We start from the raw sequence: 26,340 nt of genomic DNA on the forward strand, positions 1-26,340 counted from the left end.
CAAAGCTGGGAAAATGAAGAAATAATAATTATAATTTCTACACCTAATTTCCCCAGCCAATCACTCCTGATTCTCGAAGACAGCTTTGCCTTTCAGAAATTATTCCCAAAATCTGGCACATATGAATGTCTTGGATGATTAATAGCTCATATTTCCCTCCACGTAATATCTAATATTAAACTCTGAATAATGCATAAATTTAGTTACTAGTGCTGAGAGATGGAGTGAGTGCATAGCACATGCCTGTACCCTGCATCCCAACTTACAATATATGCATGTGTGGGTACATATGAATTTATAATATTTAAATATTTATTAATTAAAAGGTTCCTCCCAGAATGCCGACATGTTGACAAGTCCCTTATTCACCTATCTGATGACCTCCATTATTAAACTGATGCATGATTATTGAAATGCAGTGTGTCGTTGTTGCATTTGATAGTTTTTATTCTTAGTGCAGAAATTACACTTAAGAAAAATCCAATTTAAAAATGAACAGGTCACAAAACAAGCAAAGTTGGTCAACAATTTTACCAGACCTTTTTGGTAATGTTGCCGTCTAAGGTGCGTGATATCAATGTGCAATGTTTTATGATGTTTTAAATAAAGGTTACGCAGATTTCATAAAAGATTGGTTGATTTATTTATTCATTTATTTTTGCAACACCATAAATACCTGTAGGAACTGTGTGTGATGCTGATTAGTAAGTGGAGGCCATATCATAAAAATTGTTTTCCAGCTATGCCTGCATTACCCACTGCTGATTACTTGGGTCAGGTGTGTTCAGTCAATCAAAAGCTGGCTTGTAAGCCAGGAGTGAGAACCCTTGAAGTACATTGTACATAGTTGCACACTTTTGCTTTGGTCCCAGAGTTGAAGAGCTTATAAATATGCTAGGAGGAGTGTGAATATCCACATGTACACTCAGATAACGGCCGAAGAGGTGATGCCAAATCACAAAGTGAGATTAAATGAGGGTGTGGTTCAGGGCTCCAGCAGCCTCTCTGATTCAGGAGGCTGGTCACAGACAACTGGGTTCTTATGCCCGAGGCCTGTTTTGCTCGCTTTCAGAGGCCCCTGTGCAAGCAGTCAACAGAGACAGCAACATTGATTATTTCAATCAATATCTCCAGCTATTGCTACGGTACGCATTTCTATGATATACTCCACTGTGTTACTCTAAATACACCAATTATTTGGAAGTCCACTATAGCAAAAATAAAATATTTAATGGATTTCTCTTAAGCAAAAAAACGCAAATATATTTTCAAACGTTTGTTGTTATAGCTTGAAGGGCTGAAAATACATAACACACGGACACACACATATGTAATCTCACATACTGTATACACAGATGTCAGGAGGCTGGGAAGCGATGAGATAGTTGACCTAGATTGGGGAAGTCAGAAATCTCCGCTCCCACAATTCCAACGTTATTTTCTCGGCTACGTAGCAGTAACATTGGAAACTTTGCTCTCTGAGGTTTCTTTTTTTAATGTTATTAAAATAAAAAGTTGCGTCTGCTGTAAGTCATTATTCTCCACAAATACACTTTTTGGTCTAGTGAGAGCGGCAAAATGCATCATTATCTCTGCCAAGCTGGATCCTTTGTAAACCAATTGGATCTGAAATTATATAAACTGGAACTTAATTTACAGTGTTCTTATGTAATTCATGTGATTTGCATCTGAACCTTTCCAACGACTGTATGTAGTGTACAGACTGTGAGAAAAAAGGTTGAAAGAAAGAAAATGGTAATAAGTCTTTGGGTGATTACAAATGCAACACTCTGCCTAGTGCCTGGAAACAATGATGGCTCATAAGCAGGTTTCGTCACCCTGACTGGCAGACTAATAGATACTGTGGCTCATTAACACATCTAAAATAATACTGTCAGCTCTCAAAGCCAGAGCTGTCAGCTGCAAGGCAGCGTGCCAGATTCCACTGGTACCTCAAAAACCCAAGATACGAGACAGACAAGCAACAGTAAATGGGCCCTAACATCAACAAAGGTGGAGGCCATGCAATGTGGAGAAAGGGACAGAGAGAGGCCAAGTGATCAAGAGGACAAGGAGTAAAATTTGGGTTGAAGATTAGAGAAGAGGAAAGATGATCAAAGGCAAAGGACAAATTGGGCATTTCCTTTCCAAAGTCTTCATTTTCTCCTTTGTCTCATGCCGCTCCGACTTCCTTTAAACCCCTCAGAACAATGGGAATCTCATGATGTCTTAGAATTAATTGCTGACATTAACTTAACTGATTTTCTCATAGAAGTGTGCTTTGTTAAAGTAGGCAGCAGGTTTATGGAAAATTCGATCGTCTTATTATGAAACACCAATTCTCTGACAATTTGTTGATTTGGTTCTTTTAAAACAATACATACAACATACTTTTCAGATTATACACCTGTTGCACTTATGTGACTGAAGGCTTTGTACCACATGGTTCAGTGATGATGCCCAGTAGCCCTGGATTAGCTCGGGGGTCCTGCAATATATTTACAGATTCACAAATTATACAGGATTTTGTCAGCTCAAAGTAAAAGTGTATGAATGTAATAAACTGCTACATATAGACAGTACACTGATGATCAAGTAAAGTATTGGATATTATATCGTATTATTGCAAAGCATTTATATTTATGTGGTAGACTGTATAATACCCTTTTTAATTATATATCAGAAAGCAGAACTATGCTTTTAAGCCATGAAGAAGAAATGATGTTAGTGACAGTTCCAGGCTGTTGTATCACTATTAATACCAGCTTTTAAGCATTTTGTTATTGCTTTGAGTGCACCTGTTAATCTAATAATGCAGCAAGATGTCTAGACCTGGACTCACACACTGTAAGTTGCAGTGTTTATGATTATGGTTATAGTTCTGAGTTTTTTTTTTTTAAAACTGTGACTATGTTACCACCATTTTGTTTACTTATGAATGTCAGTTTGCATGTGTCAGTGTACGTCTACAATCACAATAAATGCAAAGTCTTTATTTATATATTGTCACACGCAATATTATTTATGCAGATGTATTTTGGTTAAATCGGTACATGTTGAATTTCATTGTTATTTATAATACCGGGAATAAAAGTAAGAAAAGACACTGATGAAATAAGGAAATGAAATATGGCTACAACAACGTGTAGCACAGAAGTGTGTCCCACTCCACCCTGTGTATCCTTTGTTATCGGTTCAAATATACCCATCTGGAAAAGGTAAAAAGACCTTATTCACACCAGACATTTTGACTTGTCATACTATGAAGAAACACTGGTGTTGCTAATAATGTTAACAAGTGCTCTGTGCTACTCAACTCTTCCCGTAAGACTGTGACTCTAAGCCTAGAATTCATTCTAGAAACTAGAATTCATCCTTCATTTAATATTAATGTGATTACTTACATTTGTGCTTTTCTCTGAAGCTCTCCCATGATAAACCACACTATGAGTATAAACCTACAAGAGTATTCAGGCTCCACCTAGTATTACAGTAACATTTTGTACAATACTTTGCATAGTCATTTTTTTTTTTTAAGTTTTGTAAATATTTCATCAGTGTGGAGGAGTTTCTGGGATGAGCCACCTACTCAATGGTGCTGGGGACAATAGATCTTTAATGATACAATACTTGGGACCTTATTTATCAAAGCACACATAGAATGTAAAGTGTTAAATAGTAGCCTGCTGCATAGTACTTAGATTGTATTGTAGCAAAAAAAGAAAAAAACAAATGTATAAAGAGATGAGAAGGATTGGCTTCTCTGAAGTGCTTCCTTCTTTTATGTGGTAATACAGCCAGTTTTACAAGATGCTGTATATTGATTTACATCTAACAAGTGGGTCATATTATTGCTGAATAAATACACATCAATGAGTAACCAAGGCAGCAGGCTTGTCATTAATCTCAGTTGCAGCATATGACACATTTTAATCAGCAGCATAAGGATTCTGTAATAGAAAGACGATGGTTATACGGGGCTTAGGCAACACATACTAAGAAGCATAAAAGTACCAAAATAACTTGACTTTAATTTCACTGAAGTTGTTTTGTAGTAAGTTTTGAAAAAAGCAGTAGAACGTGACAAAATTGTACAAAACAAACATAAATGAATTGGAGAATTGAGGCAGAAGGTGGGTAATGGACTAAAACATGGAAAACTGCAGAAATCAACACAGTGACAGCATAAGTGAAGCAAACAGATTTGTGGATCAACACAATAGTCCCAAATACAATGAATACATGTTTTACTATCTGTCACTCTCCAGTCAGGGATACAGTACATCCATGAATGGAGACTTCTGCTTGCAGACTGTAAACTTGGGAAGAAATAAGTTGTAGTAAAACTTCCAACTGCTTTGCAGTAATTTTTTTCTTTTGGCAGTTTTTATTTTGTTGTTTACTCTTTGTTCTCCAAGGAAATCTGCTAAATGCTAGGTCCTCTGTCATTCTTTCATAAAACAGGAGGCCTGGTCTCAGCATTTCATGTCTTATCTACTGTTGGCTTGAGCCACATGAAATGTCAGGCCATCATTCCTCCTCAGTTCAAGGGGGAGACCATGCGCAGCTCAAATCAGCCAGAATGCACTGCAATTAAATTCATCCCCAGAGCTACAAAAGCCCCTTCCATCCCGATGTTCCTGTTACATTGTACTCTGCTGGATGTAACACATCTGTGCAATGACAGTTCAACTGCGTCTGTTGCTTCACAATAGCCTGGGAAGAATGCTGGGGCGGTGGAGTATTGTGACATTTGAGGGTAAATGTGTTGCTACTGAGATTATCTCTGCAGCAGCCAACATATTGTGAGACAATTTCGCAATTTTCTGAAAACAGCACCTGGCTGGACACTAATCACAAAGGGATTCTGCTTTCTTTAAAAATAATCAAAGGCTTTTTTTCAGACAATAAATACATTTCACAATAAGGTGTAATGCTGTATGCAAACGCTCAGGAACTGCATTGCTGTTCAGTTTGGATTAGGATGAGCTTTTCCTTTGGTGATGCAGTCTTCTAAACTGCACTCATCAAAATCATCAAACAAAAGTATTTGTGTCTTGTATTTGTCAGTTTCCTAAATATTGTGTCAGAAAGCAGTGGGACAATAAGGGTCATCTGAACCGACACCATAAAGCACTGTTCATCAGGATCATTAAATTCCAAAAAGCCACTTGGAAAGCAATAATGAGCCAGTTGTTTGTCTACATGTAGAGTTAAACGCTGTAGAACCGTAAATTATACACAGTACAAAAAGCCCACCGCCAGTGGGTGCAGACAAAGACCTTTCAAAAAAGGTGTAACCAATAATGACACACTGGCATCACTGGCACCACTAAAAGGAAAGAAGCCCTCATTAATGGTATTAGTTACAACTGTGATTTTCTCACTATGGGAAAGGTCCGTAATGCCTTTTTCAAAATACAGCAGCCTTTTGTGCTGCAGACATAACTGGGTGGTTTGTGGAACCAAGCCAAACACCCACAGTGTACAACTGTTGCCAAACAGCCACCGAATAAATTATTGATGGGGCACATATTTACGCAGGTTTGTTTCATTGTGGCAGGTCAGGGCTCCAGTTCATTGCCGGAGGTGTTTACTGTAGGAAAAAGCGGCAGGACTCCACTAAGGTGAGGTGAGTCGCTGCTCTGCCCACTGACTTACACATTTGGCTGTCTCATTCAAGAGAAATGCAGCAGTCAGCCAGTTGGTGTAACATGGCCTTTGCTGGGGTTCTGGTTGCTCAGGAGCCAGACTCTGGTGACTCATCTCCACTAAGGAGGGGAGATGCCAGACACAGAAGTGGTGTTTGTCAGTGAGAGTGAAACTAACCATCTGCAAGCCGTCTCGCTAGCCTCTTTTATTTACTGACACCACCCTGTCTGGCCTGCAGTCTGTCTCCAAGCTAGCAGACAGACTGGTCGACTGACTGGATGTTAGACTTGCAGGCTGTCTGGATTTGCACTGACTTGTTTACTGACTGTTTAAGCTGAGGGACATGCTTTATGCTAACGGACTACTTACCCTCTGTCCGATTAACTCTCTAATTCAAATGACCGTAAATGAAATTTTACCGATAAAATAAATTTTTAAACTGAAAAATTTGAGTTTCAGTTGACTGCATTTATGAATGTAGCTGTTTACACCCAGCAGTGAATCTATGATGTACAGAATTTGTTGTTCAAACCAAAATGTTAGAAGTGAAGCAGGAAATGTAAAGTGAGAGACTCTAGGATCAAATCCCACTCTCAGTCAGTTCATTATTTAGTCTTTGACTGAAGTCTGAAGCAGGGCTGCTGTATTGACAAAATCCTGTCCCCATGGTCTGTTCTCGCAGACCAATTTCCTGGTTTCTCAGACTCTCTCTCACTCTCTCTCTCTCTCTCTCTCTATGCTCTTTGTTAAGACAGGATGAAGGCACAGATGCTTTTACCGATGATTTGAAACATTTCCAATCCGTGTTCCTGATGTTTCTACGTTACTATCAATATGCATTTAGCTGTTTTGTGACACAGTCTGCTCACGATGTGCAGTTTGTTACAGTAATAGTAAAATAATAAAGGCAGGAAAAGAACGTGTGTCCTGCCTTTCTCAACCGCTACAAAAATCTTTTTTTCCGCTTGTGCTTGAGGTTCAGATTTGGTCCAATTTTGGAGTACAGTATGAAGACTGACAGGAAGAGCTGATGAGGTTAATGAGGTTTCTGGAAGTGCCGTGACCATTGACCTGCACTATATTATAGACAGAAAGACAATCTGTGTGCTTCTAGGACAGTAAAGTCACAGTAATGTCAATTTGTGGAACTCATTCATTCACATAAAGGTTTGTTATACATGAATGAAATTTCAATTTATACACAACTAACAGACCTTTGTTCAGCATTTATGTGTAGCATATGAGGTCAGTAGCCGGTCATCTCCCCCTATCTGTTTGAGCAATTATTTGGCCATTTTGCAGAAAATGAAATGTTTGTAGTGCTTGTATTTAACATTTAAAATATTTCTGCCTGCAGTGCACTATATTATAGATGGCTGAGTTTCGAAGTGTCAAATTATGCATCTATTATTACTCTCTGTGCATGCAGACCTTATGATTAAGTGCAGCAAAAAGAAAAGACAGATCTATTCATGACTGATGCTAATTTGTTACAGTTGGCAGGGTGTTTGATGAAGATCGAAGACCCAAACTCTGTGTGTGTGTGTGTGTGTGTGTGTGTGTGTGTGTGTGTGTGTGTGTGTGTGTGTGTGTGTGTGTGTGTGTGTGTGTGTGTGTGTGTGATTTAAATGATTAACTCCAAGGGGCTCATCCATTTGAAATAAACTGTCAGTTAGAGACACATGTCACTTTTGTACGCCCTGAATAAAGTAATTAAAATCAAGATAAGTGGGGCATTACCTTTTAATGAGTCTACAAGGACCCTGTTTGTGAAGTGACATTTTAGCAGTGGTACAGGTTAGAAGTAGCATGGTTTATTTGGGGTTGGGGCTGTTGCAACTGGTGCTAATTAGAACAAATAATGAAAACTGAAAAAAGGACCACTTTAATTTAACTGGGACCTTAACTGATTGTCAGGCAAACCCTACGGTCACTGCAGTGTTTTATGATTTCATGGACATTTATTTGCCAAACAGTAATACTGAGATATGTTTGGACAGCTTACGTCCCACTGAATCTAAACATTAGTGTAGGGTGTCTGGGTTCGAATTTGAATGAGTTACGACCAATATGAAATTTGTTCACATTGGGTTTTTGTCTTATATATCTCTCTCAGTGCTCCTTCTGCACTGTTTCTGCCTCACAGTTTGGAAACATTTGAATCATTACCAGATCCCCTCAGGTATTTTGGTAAATGGTAATATTTGTATCTACATTTTTGAAATCTGAATTCGTTATTCTGAGGATCAGAATAATATTTCAAATTCAGCTCTAATCAGAAATGTTTTGGAGATAAAGTCAGAGAGACCAGAGTGAGGTGGTTCAGAGGAGAAACTGTGAATATATTGTTAGAAGGATGCTGAGGTTGGAGCTGCCAGACAGGAGGTCTAGAGGAAGAACAAAGAGGAGATTTATGGATGTAGTGAGAGAGGACATGAAGTTAGTTGGTGTGAGAGAAGAGGATGCAGAGGAGAGGGTTAGATGGAGGCACATGATTCGCTGTGGTGACCCCTGAAAGGGAACAGCTGACAAGAAAAGAAGTTCTAATCAGAAATGAAGAGGGGCTCCGACAGCGTAGTGAGTTGAACACAGAAATTCTATGTTTTTTTTTGGTAGCAAAAGTACAATCTGCAAAACAATTGCTAGCAATAGTATTGCAGAATTGGATGCAGTCATTGAAGAAGTCACAAGTTTTGCAGTTGATTTGATAATCTTGCATAGATACAACGTAGCAGCAAAGTCCTTCCTCCATCAAAAAATAGTAGAAAAGCTGAGCAGACTATACTGTAGGCTTTAAAGCTGGAATGATACTGACACTATATGATTCATTTTTATTTGCCTCTTGTGCAAAACTTTGCTTTTCAAGCAGAACATTGTGTATCAATAATGCTTCTTCTTCTTTGTGTGTCTTCATATTAGCAATGCCAGTGCCAGACCAGCCTGCGGAGCAGGAGAAGGGGGCCATGGTTCCCCCTGTGATGCCAGCCTCCAATGGCGACAGATCTGAAGCAGAAACAACCTCGTCCATCCTCGCCTCTGTAAAAGAGCAGGTAGGAACTCTTCCATGTACATGTGGGTGTTTTACATGTGCCAAACCTGTATTGTGTTTAACTTTGATAAGAAAGGTCCATTTGTACTTTTTGTTGCCTCTCTTGTACTGCTCCCCCCCACCCCTCACAGCCCTTGAACAACTTGCTATGAGGCAGGTCTGGAGGTCATCACTGTAATTCAGGGAAAAAAATGCTTTAAAGTGTTTAAAAGAAACCCAAAGATTGATTGGTGCCAAGGGAACGCAAAAGTGTAATGGATGGAAATGAAGGAGATTACGGTGCGAGAGCAGTAGCCAAGTAGACATAATTGAAAAAGTCATTAAAACAAGGCAATTACTCGACGGGGAGCATTAGAAAGTAGCTGGAGCCCTGCAAAAGGACAGAGTGGGCTATTGCACTGCCTGGCTTCAGGTGAGGATGAGAGATGGGAAAGAGGGAAGAAAAAGACTACATACTGTAGAGAGGGAAGAGGATAAGAGGAAAAACGGGATCATGTAAGGTTTGGTGTAAGAAAAGAGGAACATACACTAGGTGCTGGACAGTAATAATTTACAGGTTTTCTGTTTAGAACCACTGAGATAACATGTGAGGCAAAGAAGGAGAGAAAAAGGAATAAAAATGAAAAAAGCATAAAAAGGTAACGATTGGAGTGGGGTAGTTACAGTATGTGGGTTTTATTAATACAGAGTACTGTACTGTATGGGTCCAGGTAGGAGTCTGGTACCGTCACCAGCTGTGGGTAATGTAGGAAATGTCTCATGTTAGTTTGTGAAATAAGTTGACTTCTCTTTGTTTATTTTTATTCTTTATTCATGTATAAAACATGGCAAAGAACTGTGAACAATCTTGCACAAAGAAAAGACATTCTGAATCTGGAGTCCCTCTGAAAAACACCTCAGGTTCTCAGTAATTGCATTTGATGATTTGTGTTTAGCCTTGGAGTTATTCCTTTGTGTAATGGAATGCTGTTTCATTTGGATTTAGCTCATCAGCAAATGCAATGCACCGTACAGTAGATTTATCATTTTGCCTATCTGCATTGACTCTGAAGTTGTCCTTAATTTAATACCACAAAATATTCCATTTACCCTTACCAAGTGAAGGACAAGTGCTGATAGCAATTTATGCTTTTTTTTCCTCCCTTGCAAATGGGTTTCATTCGTGATTTTTTTTTCCTCCACCATTGAAAATCACGATGCTCTCACATTACTGAATCACTGAAGCATGCCGGATTTAGTCAGATTCATGCATTGGACCAGATTTGAACCCGTAGCTCCCTCCTCCTTTTGGGAGAGCAAATATAGAGGAGTTGTCCAAAAGGGAATACATCACAGAAAAATGTCGCCATTGTTGAAGTCTTATTTTCTTCAGCAGTGCAGCAGTCCTAAAAACTCCTTGTTCAATCATCAGAAGGCAACACGAATGTCTTTGCATCCAGATTTTTTTAACAACATGAGTTTTATGTCACAATAAGCCTAATCAGCTCTGCGTAGCAGCACACTGGGAGGGAAATGCTGCAGTGACTGCTAGGATGTATTTTTCCCTCTAAAATGTCTGTTTGAAGCAAACTAGTTTTTGTCAAATCCAGGCAGCTTTACTGACCCCATACCATGCTAATGCAAAATTGATTCAAGGTACTGGGTGGAAATAAAAGTACGGGCAGAAAAACTTTAGCCTTTAACAACCTATACTTCATAATGCAACACATTCTATAAACATGGATAACCAACATCCTACCACAAAGACACCTTACCTCCAACCTCAGCAAATACTAAAACGTTTCACCATGTGCCACACAAGATGGTTTTACCTTTTTTTTTATAACACTAAACAGAAGATCCACAAAACTTGAGAAGCCTCCCCCGGTCGCCGGACTACCTATGTACACTTTACTCCAGCGAGGTGGTGGTTTTTATCCATTTGTTTAAAACCTGGTTAGTGACCAGCAGCATAGGACAGTTATCTAATGCAAATGATTCTAAAGTGAGTGCAGACGTTAGTTAAAAAATATCTACACATAGGGACACACTAATGTCTGTGCATATAGTACATTGATAGTAGGTGTGTGGAGCACAGACATGTGGTTTAAATACATTCTCTTATCAGCAGATATTACATATATAATGTAATATGCGCATTGATTTTTATCCAGCTCATGGGATTTGGCTTTTTGCATGCAGACATACATTTTCAAGTATGTGGTACTGTATATGCATGATGTGTTATGATAGGTTAGATCTAAATATAGCTCTGTCTCCTGCGTCTCTGTCCAGGTGCGTACAGTATGGTTGTGTATGTGAATGTGTGTGTGTTCATGCATATGAGCATATTGCTCTAGTAACCCAGCAGGCCCACTCCCTCTGCAGCCCATCACCATCCCTAACATACTGTTCTTCAAAGTGTTGCCCTGCTGAGGATACACACATCTGAGAGTGTGAGTGTGTGTGTGTGTGTGTGTGTGTGTGTTATTAAAATGATTACCTACCACTATGAGCCCTGGGGATCAAGAATTTCAAGAGCAAGAAACAATAAGTATCTTAAGTAAGACAGATAGCTATGGGTTTGTGAAGGAAGTGCACTTTACTACTTCAGCAATGACAATGACAATTAGTCAAAGAGCAATCGACCTAACAATATGATTCCAGGCTATACAGAATAAAGTTGAAAATAATAATAAAGTTGTATTCAACCACATTACACATGTCTACACTGTGCTTTCTTTAACGGCTATACTGTTGTTAAATTGTCATAAGGTTGTGAGAACTTTTATTTATCAGAATATAATACCAATAATAGTTAATACCTTAATACTCTAACACTAAGCTGTTTTCCCCATCACCTTTGTCATGCCGTCTGTTTTTAACTAATAACACACAAAAAACATTGTAGCCTTCTATTGTGCCACAATAGGATGCTTAGAAGGTTTGCAAAAAAGTTAGAAAATTTAGATTTGCATAAAGCTGGAAAGATTCACAAAGTAATCTCCACTGGTTCTCTATGAGTCTGTTCAAACTTGGTTTTAAAAATGTGTTTAGAGTGATCGGTTCACACGTAGACAGCCAAGACACATCACTGTTTACACCTGCCGTCGGTAGGTGGGCGAGGCCTTCACAATCAGTCACCCAGTCTGCTGTCCTCTCACCAAAATAACTACCCCGTCTCGCTATGATGACATATTTTCCTGCAATGGGAACGTATCAGGATGCGTTAGTGTTCACACTACAAAAGCTATACTTCCCAGAAACCGCAGTAGGTGGTTTGATCTGCTCTATCCGTCTTGGTGTTTGTTTACACTTGCAGTTAGCACCGTCCACTTGTGGTTAGATCTTCTGGGACACATTTTCAAAACGAGGCGTAAAGGGCATGAAAGAGATACTCATCAGTCCAAAGAAAGCACATCACTTTATATAATCCTCAGTTAGGTCAAAAAGAAACTCACCATGAGCAAAGTGGTGCCCGAAAGGTTACTGCACATACAACAACATTTGTGGTTCAAGTCCTGCTGTGGAACTTGTCAGACCCCCTCTCATCTACTTACAAGTTTACTGTCTGTGTCCCCAGTGTCTACTCTTAAAAAAACCTGAAAATAATTTAAAAAAAAAAAAAAAGGAGCAACTGTTCAACCATTTACAAATTATGGCACAGAAGACCATGGAGAAAAGCTGCTGCTTCTCAAAAAAAAAAAACACATTTACAGTGCACAGTGCTGCTGTAAAAATGTTTACAGGAACTTTGAATCCATTTAGTTGTATGAGAAGAATATGCTGCACCATGTTTGCAAAAAACATGAAATCATCATCTGAGTATTAAAATGCAGCAGATTTAAAATATACTCACTTATCTACATTGTCTGTTGATTCTGTGCATTCTTGGTGCATGTTTGTGTATCGTACTCTGTAAGTCTACAACATGACTACAAAAGGCCAGAGGTTAAACTGAATTTACATTAGGTTAAAAAGCTCAACAGGAAATCTGCTTGCATGAAAAATCAGTCAGTCTTACATGTATGTAAACCAGCTTGCTCACTTGTTAAATGAGCATGATTAGCATGATTTTGGAGAAATGCAAGTTTCTCAAGATGCTTTGCTTTATGTTGCATCATGTCTTGGTTTGCCTCAGGAGAGCTCCTCAGAGACACAGAGAGCAACTTAACCCATTTTGATCAGGTTTCTGCATGTTTTCATTCAGCTGGAGTTAACGCCCCCTGCTCTGTTTTTGGAATAACCCCGTTTCTCACCAAATCGGTGTGTTTTCTCATGTTTTACTTTAAACTTGATTGATACAGTGATTTGCCTATAACAAGTTCAATAAAAGCTGGTATCATTGCCATTCCAAACACCCAGCCAATAGACCATTCTTGAGAAAATAGTCTTGAGCTCGCAATATATTATGGTCAGTGAGTATAGGTTATGCACTCTCATTGTTTAAATTACTTTATACAGTTGAGTTTTTTTTTTTATGCTGATCCATTTCCATTTTTCTTACTTACAATTGTAGACTCCCACACGGCAGATAAATGCGAGCACCATTAAGTAATATTGTTACATTAAAGATTCACTTTTGTTAGTGTTGATGTTTCCACTTTTCATAAAGACTTGTAGTAAAAGATATATCTATCTATCTATCTATCTATCTATCTATATATATATATATATCTATATATAGATATATATAGATATATATATCTATATATATATTCAGTCCCTATATTCATTTGTATATTCAGGAATTTGTGATCTTGCGATCACAATAATTCATTAATAGAATCACATGTGAATTCAACAACCTTTCAATAAAAAAAAAAATCATGAAAACATTGCAAAATGAATCAAAAATTGTTTTGAAAACCTGTCAGAAAATCAGACATTTTAGGCCACAGCAATCACAAAAATGTATTCTATTATTTTTTTGTATACCCTACATTAACATTACAGTTTGCACACAGAATCATAGAATCGTATCTTTATACATCTTTGAACATAAAATCAGGGCAAACCTTCCAAAAGGAAGTTATTCTGTGGTTTAAAATATCCCAGACACGCACAGTATATCACTTTACAGTACTACAGCATTTGTGTGTGTAGGTGAGTTCTGCATTCACAGACATGTTATTGCAGTATTTGATTTGGGGGAAGTGCAGCTAATATGATATATGAATCAATATACTGTACAGGGAAGACTCATGCTGGATAGTGTGTGTGTGTGTGTGTGTGTGTGTGTGTGTGTGTGTGTGTGTGTGTGTGTGTGTGTGTGTGTGTGTGTGCGTGGCTGCTTCTGACTATGGAAGATAACTAATTTGGTAGTGGTAATGGTTTAAAACCTTTCAACTCCCAATTTACAAGTATACAGTAAGTAGGGTATGTGATCCAAGATGCTAAGTTTCAATGTGAAATAGCTTTTGTCATGATCAATAATTCAGTAATTGTCATCATTAACAGTATTTTTTTGTTTCACTGTTAGAGTTGTAATTGGATGCATCTAGAATAAAAGGCTCTTTTACCTACATGCTGTTGAACTACATTTTTTAGTTTGTTGCATGTGAGCTGAAAGTATCCATAAACCACTCGAGTTATCAAGGGTTCACAACTGATGGAAGCTTTCAGTTTGTGTATTTGAAAAGAGCAAGGTCTTTTCCAGAGCTAAGAGGGTAATGTATTCTATCTTACAGACTCCTTTTCTTTGCTGGAGTTTGAGTGTTATTTATTGGCCTTTAGTGTGAGCTGCAAACTTTCCTTTTGCTAATATGCTCTCACTAAGCTTGACTACTGCTCTAGTTATTGACTGTGCACATTCTGACATTCTGCAACACTTATAGAAGATGTTTTAAAAGTGGTTATCTGTGGGTGTCTGTGTGTTGTTTACAGCTAGCTCTGAAAGTAAATTTGTGTGTGTGTGTGTGTGTGTGTTTGTGTGGACCTTAATAGACTTCTTTGCTCGTTGGACTCATCGTCCGTCTCTGCCTCTCCTGTCCTCTCCCCTTTATCGATACCATGTCTATTACTGGGGTTGACAGCTATGTTTTGCAGTTGGTTATAAATGAACTCTGTCTCAGATTCAGAATGATGGGGACAATATGAATCCTCCCACACGATCCTGACTATCAAATAGCGGCTGATGAAAACCTTTTTAATCTTACAAACAGGAAACTAAAAACATTTTTTATAATTATTAAATAGTGTTTTGAAAGGGTTTGTTTAATTTGTGGAATGTGGCATCTGTGGCATGGAAGACTATACATTTTAGGGTTTCTCACTTCTGTCTACAATCTTGGGCTTGAAAATGTGTCCTCTTTCTATCGGAGCAGCAGTTAACACCGGTGCAGAACTCTGCCACTGTCATACGACCTTACAGTTAGAACTTTAACAGCCCATTCAGAGAGTGGATGTGCTGGTTCAAAGCGTTTTGTGCTTTTGAACGGCTCTACCCTCGGTTTTCAGGCTGAAAATTGGGTTCGGTGCATCTTTCACTCTGTGTGTGTCCTCAGTGTCCTTCAAAATGTTTTTCCGCTGTGCCAGTGTGGGAACAGATCAATTAGCCAGCAGGCTTTCATACTGGACCCTGTGCATGTATACTGTGTGTGCATGTGTTGAACTAAATACCCATACAGTATGTATAGCAATGTACAGCAAAGACGTATCTGTGCATGCACTTTACAGTAGCTGTGTATAGGCCTGTACTTGATTGTGTGCCCTTATGTGTGTGTGTGTGTGTGTAGGTGGGTGGGTGTTAGTAAAAGTATGTAAGTCATGTGGATAAGTACACTGTAATCTGAGAGATGGTTGTCTGTTAGAAAGGGAAGACGTGGCCTCAGCACTGCCAATAAACACTCTCAGCAGAAAAAACGAGAGACACGGATGCTTTTTACTCACACACGTGCACACACAGATATCTGATTACGCTAAAAAGCATTTTCTAGCATTCATTCAGTAGAGAGTAATGCTCTGCTGTATGTGCTACCTGCCCTGCAGCCTTCCACACACGCGTTACTCATAAATGCCACTGGATTTTAAATTAAGCTAAAAGCTGCTGAGGTGACTAGTAACGATTTTTATCCAAGCTCGAGTGGGAGGTATGTCATGGTAGCAGTATCCCCTCGCCATTTGCTCACTGAGAGAGCATCTGTGGGAGACTGGGGCCGAAAAGTGTGGCACTCAGCTGCCTCACCCTGGCTCAGAAGTGCCGTGGCTGGGGAAGAATTATTAGTTGGCCCGAAGGCTGTTGTGCTCTTTGGCTCTGTTGTGTGTGTGCGTGTGTGGTTGAGTGTTTGCGTGCGTGCAAGAGCTGGAGTTAGTGTCTGCCAGTGGTGCTGCAATGTTCCATTTAGTCAACATCACCCAGCCAGCACCCCCACTGTACTGTCACCATCATCATAACTGGCAGCTGGCAGGCTACATGCTACTGCAGCTGCCATGCTTTAAGCCAAGCAGAGAGAACAAGAAGAGAGAGAAGGAGCAAGAGAGGAGATGAAACATGAAAACGTATGCATGTGAGTGACCGCGAGAAAAAGGGGTGAGAAACAGTAAGAAAATGTTTGACGAGAGCTAGGGAACGAACATAGGACAAAGGCAGAAGATGTTGAAGAAAAGGGAATATTATTAGTTGGTAGATAAATTAAAACAGAAAGAAGAAAAAAGGAGAGGGAGTGAAAAAGTGAGAGCTGAGTTTCTTTGGCAGCCATCCAATACCCAGTACTCTGAGACAACTACTAAACCAGACTTGCCAATTACCATGCGAAGGTCAGTCAGTCAAAGTAGCATCACAGAACCGCACAATGCTCAGTGTTTACTCTAGGACTTTTTTTAGCAGCCGTGCTGTTGCATGCATCTATAACCGTGCAACACACGCGTTTACATGTAGCAGAATAGGAAAAGCTTAAATTAACTTTAAAATCTAATAATTATACCGGGGAATTTATACATTAAAATTCCAAAGAAACATTCCTGCATTACCTTTAAGGATTAAGGAAGCTCTGGATGTCTACTTTGCTCTACTGGCCTCAGCTTAAATAATGAGAATTGCAAGTTTGATAAATAATCAGTCAAAGAATTAAAATGAATCTAGCCACTTTGAAGTCATTTAGTGTAGGTGTGGTTACAGCACATCTTTTTTGTTTGGGGGCACAAACAAATTGAAATAGATTTATTTATATCCTGATGCCATTGGGTGCCAACCAGAGAGGTGCAGTATTTGCACAAGCTGCAGTGATCCCTGCAGACATTATTAATATTGCACCTTGGTACTTTCTGCTTAATTAGACTCCAAACCTAAGTAATTGTTGTGAAATGTGGGGATTCTACAGTGATACGTGAAACAAACTGTGCAAAGCTTTTAATTTAGCCTGGCTTCTAACAATCACTTTGCCATGGAGATTTAGTAACATTTATTTAGCATAATTCTGGCACCTACTTTATTTGTAATGGCTTTGCCAAATAAGTTACTTAAGTAAAAAACATTTGTTAGGAGAAATGGGAGGGAAATAAAAAGAACTCAGCAACACTGCTTAACTAATGATAGAATCTTCTTTATTCTACCAACGTGTTTCGGCACAGGGCCTTCATCAGGGTAGTTTACACCATCTTTAGACACATATATATACTTTACAAATGAGCCGATAAGAAATAATTCTCCAATGGATCCAGACACATACGTGGCCAACCCTTAACGAAGAAGAAGCTCTCTTTGTTGTCATTCACTATATTTACTTATTACAATGAAATTTAACCCATCCCCCTGGGGGGACCAGTGGGCAGCCACAGACGGTGCTCGGGGAGCTAGCACTGACTGTCTTGTTCAAAGACACCTGGTGCATGGCCTCGAATTTGATCCAGGAGACTTCTGCATCCCAGCCCGATGTTCTATGCACTGAGCTTTTACCTTTGTGTTCATGAGATGTCAAAATAAAAGGAACTTACAAAATAAGGCTCAATAAAAACAATCTAAGAAATGGAAAAAAGAAAATATAAAATGCATAAACCCTACAAGTCTTCCCAATAAAAAGAAATCTATAAAGTAAATACCATCAAAAGGGTTGTCTCGATTCAACATATTCATCTATTTAAAACTTCAAGTATCAATAAACTATGAATAAAGTTTACTGAAGACTTTGGATTCCTAAACAAAATGACAATAAAAACTTTAAGAGTAAACTTTTATTTCATGCCTCTTGGATAAGGCTTTTAAAATAATAAACCCAAAATGTCTTCTAGGTTTTCTAGAATTCAATTATCAGCATCAATTCTTAGCATCAATCAGCATCAATTGATGCTGCCATCGCTGAAATTAACTTGTTCTAACCCAATAAACCAGAAGTTAAGCTTTATTTTAAAAAAATGCTTTTATTTTAACAAAATCTCTTTAATCTCATGATTACCAATGTATCATCCTTTGGAGGTTGGCCATCTATTTCTGGATTCACATTTCTGGTGAGGTAGTGGCACCTAAGCCTGTTTCAAACATGAACTCTAGAGAATGTCAGGAGGATCAGGTCGAGCTGCCCGTACCGACAGAAATTCATAAACTCATTGTCCTTCCACTTCGACATTTTTGTCGGGTTAAATGAATGAGTTCTTCACCTTCGGGTGTTTGTGTTTGCCCGGTTTCGTGGCAGTCGCAATAAATGGACGTCATCAACACGCCCACTTACTCATGGTGAATCCTCTGGAGTATTACCTCCTCTATTCACTAATGAGCTCAGGTGGAGATAATCCGGACGTTGCACTAGGGAGCTGGCTGGGTAAAATCTGGGTAATGTCAGGGGCAAAAGACTTTGGCGTCTGCATTCACACATACACTCACCCCAGAGAAAGTCTGGAAATAGTCTGAATTCCAGTGCATGTCTGAAAGGAACTGTTAGGTCAACTCTCTACCCTCTCCCATTATTGTTCTTCTCCCAGGTTATTAGCAAGCCTTTTCAAAAAACTCTTTAGTAAACTGCTAAAATGTGACATCACTGCACATGTATATGTATTTCTGTGTTTATTATCTTCAGTCAACTGCGTGTAATGTAGAAAGCATACGTTTTGCCTCAGACATTAATGAACCATCACTGCTGCAGAATTATAAATGCATACAGGGGACACGCTGATCCTGTATGTACACGCTCTGTTGTAGGGATAAATGATCCACTACACTCTACAGCTGCTGGAAACACTGCACGCAAAAAGGAAACTTTTCAGCCACCGAGTGAAAACTTTTTTTTTTATCTAAGCCAATGATGAATAAGGGTGTGCTTACAAAATAGAGCTTTCTAGGACTAGTCCTCCCTTAACTGCAGTTTGTGGTCATCATTTCAAAAATCTAATTGTATATGTTGTACACTTTGAAAATCGCCGTTCTCGTTGCAGCTTCACAGCAAAGATTTTCTTTTATAAAAATAAGCTAAAAAAATGGAGAATAGTAAAAAAAAACAATGAGAAGTAAAAATATATACTGTGTGATACTTTTCATCTGTGATTGTGTTATGCTGGCATAGGGTCACATACATTATAAAGCGGAAAGCAAATAAGCTTAAATAACTTTTTAATACCGACAGTTTGTTCTGTGACAGGAGCTAGTACACTTCTGTCTGTAAAAAGTGGGTCAGAAGTCTGCAGCCTGCTAAGGTTTCCTCCGTGATGCTCCAGCAAGTCCAGACTCACTATTAATGTGTTCATTTGTTATGTGTCCACCGTCTCCTCCCAGAATTATACCTAGTCGTTTCTGAACGATGCAGAATCCTGTAGAACCAGGAAGAACAATGACATTGTTAGACGGAAGGCCTAATGAGGCGTGAAATCAATATGTACAATCCTGCCTCACCCGGGGCATGCTGGGTAATGGAGTGTCAGGAGTGCTTTGAAGCTGTTTTAATCACAGGGACCTTGGAATATCCACTCGTAAACAGGCTGCTTACTGCCAAAATACAGCGACCCCCTGAGATGTATGTGTGCTTGTGTACATATGTGTATCTGTGATTACGTTTTACATAACGGTAGTACACTGTGTGTCCATATGCCCTTACCTGCATGAAACAAAAGCAGAGAAGTGCGTGTTTGCACGTGGACTATGAGACCCACATTATACTCCCTCACCCGGGCTCTGTTTCATTAGCCTTTTACGCAGGAGCAGAGCCCAACACTCATCTTGAATTTGAAGTAAGATTTCGTCCTGCTAATTACTGCAACCACCCCCATCCCCACCACAAAGTCTCACTACTATCTCCATGCTAATGTTACCTGGGCCTGAAATCCAGCTCTGACCTGCATTTGCTTGCATGCTGATGAACTTGTTAGCAATAACTTGAATTCTAGTACTGCTGAATTCCAGTTGGCCAAAAGGCTAATGTGCATCCAGAATGCTAATAGTAAGTTAAAGTAGGAATACCAACAAGTAACGTTGGTGCTAATGGCAACATTCTGCAGATAGTGTTTACTGACTCTCATTCCTCGAGCAGTCATGATCTGTTTGACAGCTGTCTGGGATGACAGGAGGATTTTGTAAATCCTAATCTCAGTTAATGCAGTGAATAATAAGTTTGACTTAAAATCGATTCTCCTGCGTCAAAGTTCCTTTGTTATTACTCTGTGTATGGTTTGACTTGCTCTCCGGGGCTCAACAAGTCTAAAGTGATACAGCCCTGCGCTGTGGTAATGTTGGTGTGAGAAAACACCCTGGGGCTATGAACGAAGCTCGAAAAACTGCACAGCGATGTGTGAGAAAAGCATTGATTAATTGAACGTGTCTGTCAGGGCCCTTTGTTTACAGACAACGCTAAGCGTTGGGGCCAGACACCAAGGGAGATGTTCCTGCTGGATAGAAGTGGAGAAACATTATTGCTTAAGTCCTTCGGTTACTCCATCGTCCTCTCTTCCTGGTACCCAAAACTACCAAAGATGCAGCAGATGCCGGTGAGTTAGTGTTTGAAGGGTATCTTTCCCATTCAGGCTCCACACTGCTTTCACTTTTCAGGTTCCATTGTTTTTTCCACTGAAGCTGCTCTCTGCCAACTGTCTCCCACTGCCTTGAAATGGCACTGTGCTAAAGATACAGTGGTATTTATATCCATAAAACAACTACAGCTTTTTTTTTTCTTTTTTTTTTCAGACTGGAATAATTTGAACTTCTTTTCATGTAATACAATTCGAAGAGCTACTTGTTCTTTACACTTAGTGCCACTTCATCTGGTCCTGTAGTTTGGCTGACTTGATTAGAAAACACAAGACAGCCCTGTGTGGTTAAGCTTTATCCCTATTTGAGAGGAAACAGGCCTTTCATTCTACCCGAGTTCCTATCGATCTGAAAATGAGAAAATGGAAAAATTACGCTGTGATGGGGAGGCAAATAGCTTGGAAAAAGCCCCAGTATTTATCAGTTAACTGGAACGTTTTAACCTTATTTATCCACGGAATGTTTGCTGGTTGTGCCTGCTCCTTCGAACAGTGTTCCTCCATAGAGTATTCAGGGACTGGATCCTTCTAAGCCTGCAGTTTTATAGCCCAGATATGTCATAATAAGCTGACAAGCCCTGAGAAATGTGGCCCCTTTTTTGCCTGAATTTAGAGGAGACTTCTGGTAGATCCTTAGCACATAGATGCATTGTAAAGTTCATCGTGCAACAGTCAATTCTCAGCTTGTAGTGTTGGGAGATTAAACTGAATCATTTTATGCTTTCATGGTATTTGAATTCAGATTGTTATCAGTAATTGTAATATGTATCACTTAGTTTAGACCAATTAAAAAGTCACTGCAGAGTATAAATAATGGCCGGCAGGCATAAAGCTTATTGTTCTTGCTAATACCCTCAACATGATGTAACAGTACATGGACACATTTAACGTTAACCTTGTCCACTTGTTGTCATCCATCATCTGTTTAAATAAAAAACTATATCTCATCTTTTTACCAGAGGTATTAGGCAATTTTGCCCCACTTCCCCTGAGGTATTTAAACTTTTAAGGCACGGCTAACATCCGTAAATAAACTCTAAGATAATGATGAGACAAAAGGAGCCTGAATACACTTTAAGTTTCCCGACCATCTCATTAAGAGGGAGACACTTATTCACAGGCATGCTTTTGGGTCTTTTGACTTTGTGGGCCTCGTCCTTCAGAAAGTCCAGCCTAGGGACAGAGAGTCACACCTGGAAGCTGTACAACCCAGCTCCACTTGCATAAATGTGGGTCAAGTGCCTTGCTTAAGGACACTTCTGTGATAATTGTAGAGGGAGTGTTGAGTGTTGCTCATTGGCTTCGTCCTATCAGACCTCTTTAGTCACTACTGTGCTGGCTTTGGACTGACTGCATTTACTGTGGAGGGCACAGTTGAGGTAATGTATGATACTGCCTGTGGATCTAATTCATAGCAACAACCCGTTGGCTTGCTAGGATGTCAAGTTGCGATGAGAGATAAAAACACACCTTGTTTATATCCAGTTGTGTAAAGTGTAAATTATTATACAGAACTTTTATGAGTTAAAATTTAGTTTATTGGTATTTATTATTTTGCATTATTCTTGTATATGTTGTGTATTTATGTCAAATTGACAATACATCTTGAACTAAAGGCATAGATTTGCATATGGATGAAAGGGACGTGTTCCAACTAATGTTTTGGGAGCTTTATATCCCCTACCAATATTTGAGCAAATTTATTTGCATTATCTACAAAGTACAGTAAAGGATCCAGATCTAGGGGGGTTCTGGGTTGTACAGTAGCTGCTCTTGTCTTGTGTCACTTGCAGCCACAGTCATGGTGTTTTTTGTAAATTTAAAAAGGTGTGTAAATAGGAGGAAATAAAGAGGGAATGTAGATGAATGGACAGTATGGGTTGCTGGGTGGACATGAGCAGTTTTTACAGTATGTGAATGCAGTGGGTAGACTGTCTGCAGTCAGTGGTCCAGCCTAGTAGCGCTGGCTGCGCTGGGAAAGCAACTGTGAAATGTTAAACAAACTGACATTTAAAGCCTGGGACATGAGAGAACAGTAATTGGATTACAGGAGATAATGACAGAAGCAAAACAAATAGACTGGCTTCAACAAAGTGGTTGACCACAGGGACACTACAGGTACAGAATATTAATATAACTTTTGTTGAAACATGTGTTTAATTACAGACTGTGTTTGGATAGTCGATTATTTTAGTGAGTGCTCACTTCAACAATCAGTTGTTTTGTCCGTACCAAACTTAGGCCAAACCTTCATGCTTGACTTGAACCCATCTTTTGTTGAACTTGCTTTATGAACAGTACAGTCGTGTTCTTTAACTTTTTTAAGGTCGACATAGTTGAAGGAGTTGTATTGTCTGCAGGATTATATCATATGAGCCTTGCAATAACATACATTCTTGAAATATGATATAGCCATATGTCCCCAGCATATGATGCATGGCTTAGTGCTTACTATATGCAACATTACAACTCCATATGCTCTTCTGTGAAGTGTATTTTTGACTTCAGTTATCTCCATAGTCAGTGTGATATGTCACTGCACTTCAATGCGTGTCGCAGCAGGAAAGCTCAGCTAACAGCTTAGCGTGGCACCGTAGCCTTCTCCCCTCGGCAATCTAAATAGATAAATTATGATCACACTTCTCTGCAGTTGTCTGGCCGCCAGGGTTGACATATACACTGTAAAGTGACTGGCTAATGAAGAATGACTCTGTCATTGCCGTTGTCTTGGAAATAAGGCAGATCACTGCATCTCTCTTTCTCTCTGTTTTCTCTCAGTCTTCCTGTTGTTTTCTCATTCTTTCTTCCCCTATTCCCTTATTGCTCCATTGCGCTCTCCCCCATCATTCTTTCCCGGGCTTTATTGTCTCGTTGGAGTGTGTCTGTGTGGAATAAATGAGGTTTGGTCATTTTCAAATGCATCATATGACTTCACTCTCCTCACCTTACCAGTACCCACAGTGCTTTGCAGCAGGTGGAGATGTGCATCTAACCATTTCTAATTAGCTTGCTTGCGTTTGTCACTGTTGTTGTTTACGGTCAAGGAACTTGTGGTTGCCATAGAAACGGTCTCCTGTAAAGGTGCCCATCATTCCTTTGTGCTTACATCTCTCATTACCAGTAGCTCGGAGGTGCATGGTCATGGAAATGAAATGTGATTAATGTGATTTCATATAATTTTTCCATTAACTTCTTGTTACTAAATGTCTCTTTTGCTTATGTTACCATACTAAACATGCATTCAACCCTCTGGTCTTCGGATGGCGGAAGATATGCAATCCAACTTCATTTGTTTCAGCTTTACTGTACTACTGCTACTACCAAGAATACATAATTTGACTTGACTCTTGTTAAAATCATGATGTGTAATACACGAGGGTAAAAGAACTATACCAAGATAGGCATTTTCAAAAGGTGTGGTTTATTTCTGCATGATCACCTGAGTTTTGACAAGCCTTAGCATCAGACAGGAATTTCTTTGAAATGTTTCTGGACTGGCTCTTCAAATATTTAAGTGTTAGTAGGGGGTGGAACCTCATTTTCTATTTTTTTCTCGTCTCTTTCCTCCCACTTTGTGGTAGAAATGTCATATTGTCAGTGGGATATGCCCATGGTAGCAGCTCTACCCAGTCTGCCCTAAATGTAAATGTCAGTAGGGATGTTCTAAAAATGTGCTTTTCTGTCTCTCTCACTTAATTTTCTGTCTTCATCCCTTCTTGTCCCTTCTATTCAGTAGCTATGATTCTTTCTCCTCTTCTCATCTCACCATCCTAATACGTTTTCTCACCCCTGGTGGTTATTCCTCCTCCCCTCTACCTCTCTTTGCCTTTATTGGTCCCTCCTCTCATCCTTCAATTGCTTTACACCCTCCTTCTCTCTTTAAATTCCATTTCACAATGTTCAGTATGCTTTCGGATTCCTTTCTGTCATATCCCTTTCCCTCTTTTTTCCCTTGTTGCTACAGTATGTCTTTAATATCATCACCCTCCTATACCAATCTCCAACTTTTTAAGCCTCACTACCTTTATCGCTTTCCTACCGCCCTGTTTCCTGTCCCTCCCCTTGTCATTCTCCATCTGTTTTATTTCTCTGTGGTACAGCTCTACTCAAGTGGAATGCCAGTGACACGTCCATCATCTGTCAGCTGTGATGCTTTTTTCCCTTTAACCTAATTTCTATTTCCACTGCTTTATTTCCTTGATTTGTCCCCCCCATGCTGAGAAATGGGATTCTGAAACTTTTCGGTACTTGCTTCCATGACCTTATCAGACTCTGCATTCCAAATCATCCCTTTTCAGCAGTCTTCTTTCATTTGCCTCTGCCTCTTTGTTACCATTCATCTGTCTCTTTCTACATTCTTTTCCTTTACTCTCTCTACCTACAGCAGCACTGTCATTTTGCCTCCCCCTGTTGCTTAGCGCTCCTTCCCTCAAGTGGCCTGCCTCAGACTTTGCCCCTTCACCTCCACTGCAATGTGGGCTGCAAAGGCTAACACAACCCTCCTGTCTTTGAAGATTTATTCGTTCACCTTTTAGAGCCAGGAGATTGATCAAGGTCTGCGTGCATCTGTAATATGCCTCTGAAAGGTGAAGCGTTCACCCTGTACCAGCCTGCCTCGGCCCTCCTGGATAGATGACTGGGGACTGGGCCTGTCAACGTGGCATTAAACATTTAAAACTTGGTCTGCAGATCACTCGAAGCATAGTAATGGATCCAGGAGTCTTTGGTCTGGGAACCACAACCGAAAATAGATAAAGCAAAGTGAGAACGAGAGAGACTTGTCAGCAAATCTCTTCCTGTCATTCTCTGGAGACACCAGTCTCAGTATTTATCAGTCTATCGAAAGCATATGGAACAGAGATGATAGAGCCTCTTCCGCTACTCTGGACATACAGTATAGAACATGGTTGAATAAAAAGTGTTGCAATACCTGTGCCACAACTACTGCTAATGCCAAGTGTTTCAAATAACTTATTCTCTCAATATATTGAGAGCAGGAGACACCATAAGGACAAATGACAGCTTTGGACAAAATTGGAATATGTCTGCAGTGTTGAGATTTCTCGTATGAGGGAAATAAGAGGACTTGATGGTTTTCTTCAGTCCTCCAGTACAGCAGGTGGGTTTCAACAAGTTCCCTCTCACAGCTGTGCTATGCGTACAATGGTCCAGATAAGGAGAATTAGCTTTGCGTATGTTAATTGGTTGCCAGTGCCGCCCTCAGCTGATGATTTCAGCAACCTTTCAAAACTGTGCCTGTGCTGTCATGGAGTTGTCTCCCAGGTTAAATAGTCTTGGTTAACAGGTGGAGCTACATCTCAGGCATTTTCTAACATTTTGTTGCTATTTTGACAATCATGCAGAATAAGGGAGATTTAGTTTAGTTAGATGACATACTTTGCTGATGAACCAGCTGTAATTGGAGGTCTGTCACTGATCAGTCAATGATAATTAACTCCAACCTAGAATTTCCGCTGACATTTGCCATTGAAACAGCCAATTTGCCACATTTAGGAAGTGAAGCAATCAATGGCAGACACAGTCGCTGACCGCATGTGCGCGCGCACCCACACACACATGCAAATACACATTCTCAGCTATGCACAGACACACACTTGAAGAGTGCAGGACTCTTACCCACGTGACTAACTTGACAAAGGTACTCTTGATCCTAAAACGAGCTGAGCTCTTTTTCCCAGTGGGGTTGCCAGAAA

At 39.6% G+C, this 26,340-nt stretch overlaps 1 protein-coding gene across 5 annotated transcripts in view; it reads left to right on the forward strand.

Moving 5' to 3' along the window:
- ctnnd2a (catenin (cadherin-associated protein), delta 2a) overlaps positions 1–26,340 on the forward strand; it is a 222,725-nt gene that overhangs the window by 21,263 nt on the left and 175,122 nt on the right. For all 5 annotated transcript variants that reach the window (XM_067486635.1, XM_067486633.1, XM_067486632.1 and 2 more), the window contains exon 2: positions 8,572–8,702. In XM_067486635.1, the coding sequence (XP_067342736.1) occupies positions 8,574–8,702 (129 nt within the window). In that variant the 5' untranslated portion in view covers positions 8,572–8,573. The remainder of the gene's footprint in view (positions 1–8,571; positions 8,703–26,340) is intronic.

The sequence above is a fragment of the Channa argus genome, chromosome 19, assembly GCF_033026475.1.
Source record: "Channa argus isolate prfri chromosome 19, Channa argus male v1.0, whole genome shotgun sequence".
NCBI classification, from domain to species: Eukaryota; Metazoa; Chordata; class Actinopteri; order Anabantiformes; family Channidae; genus Channa; species Channa argus.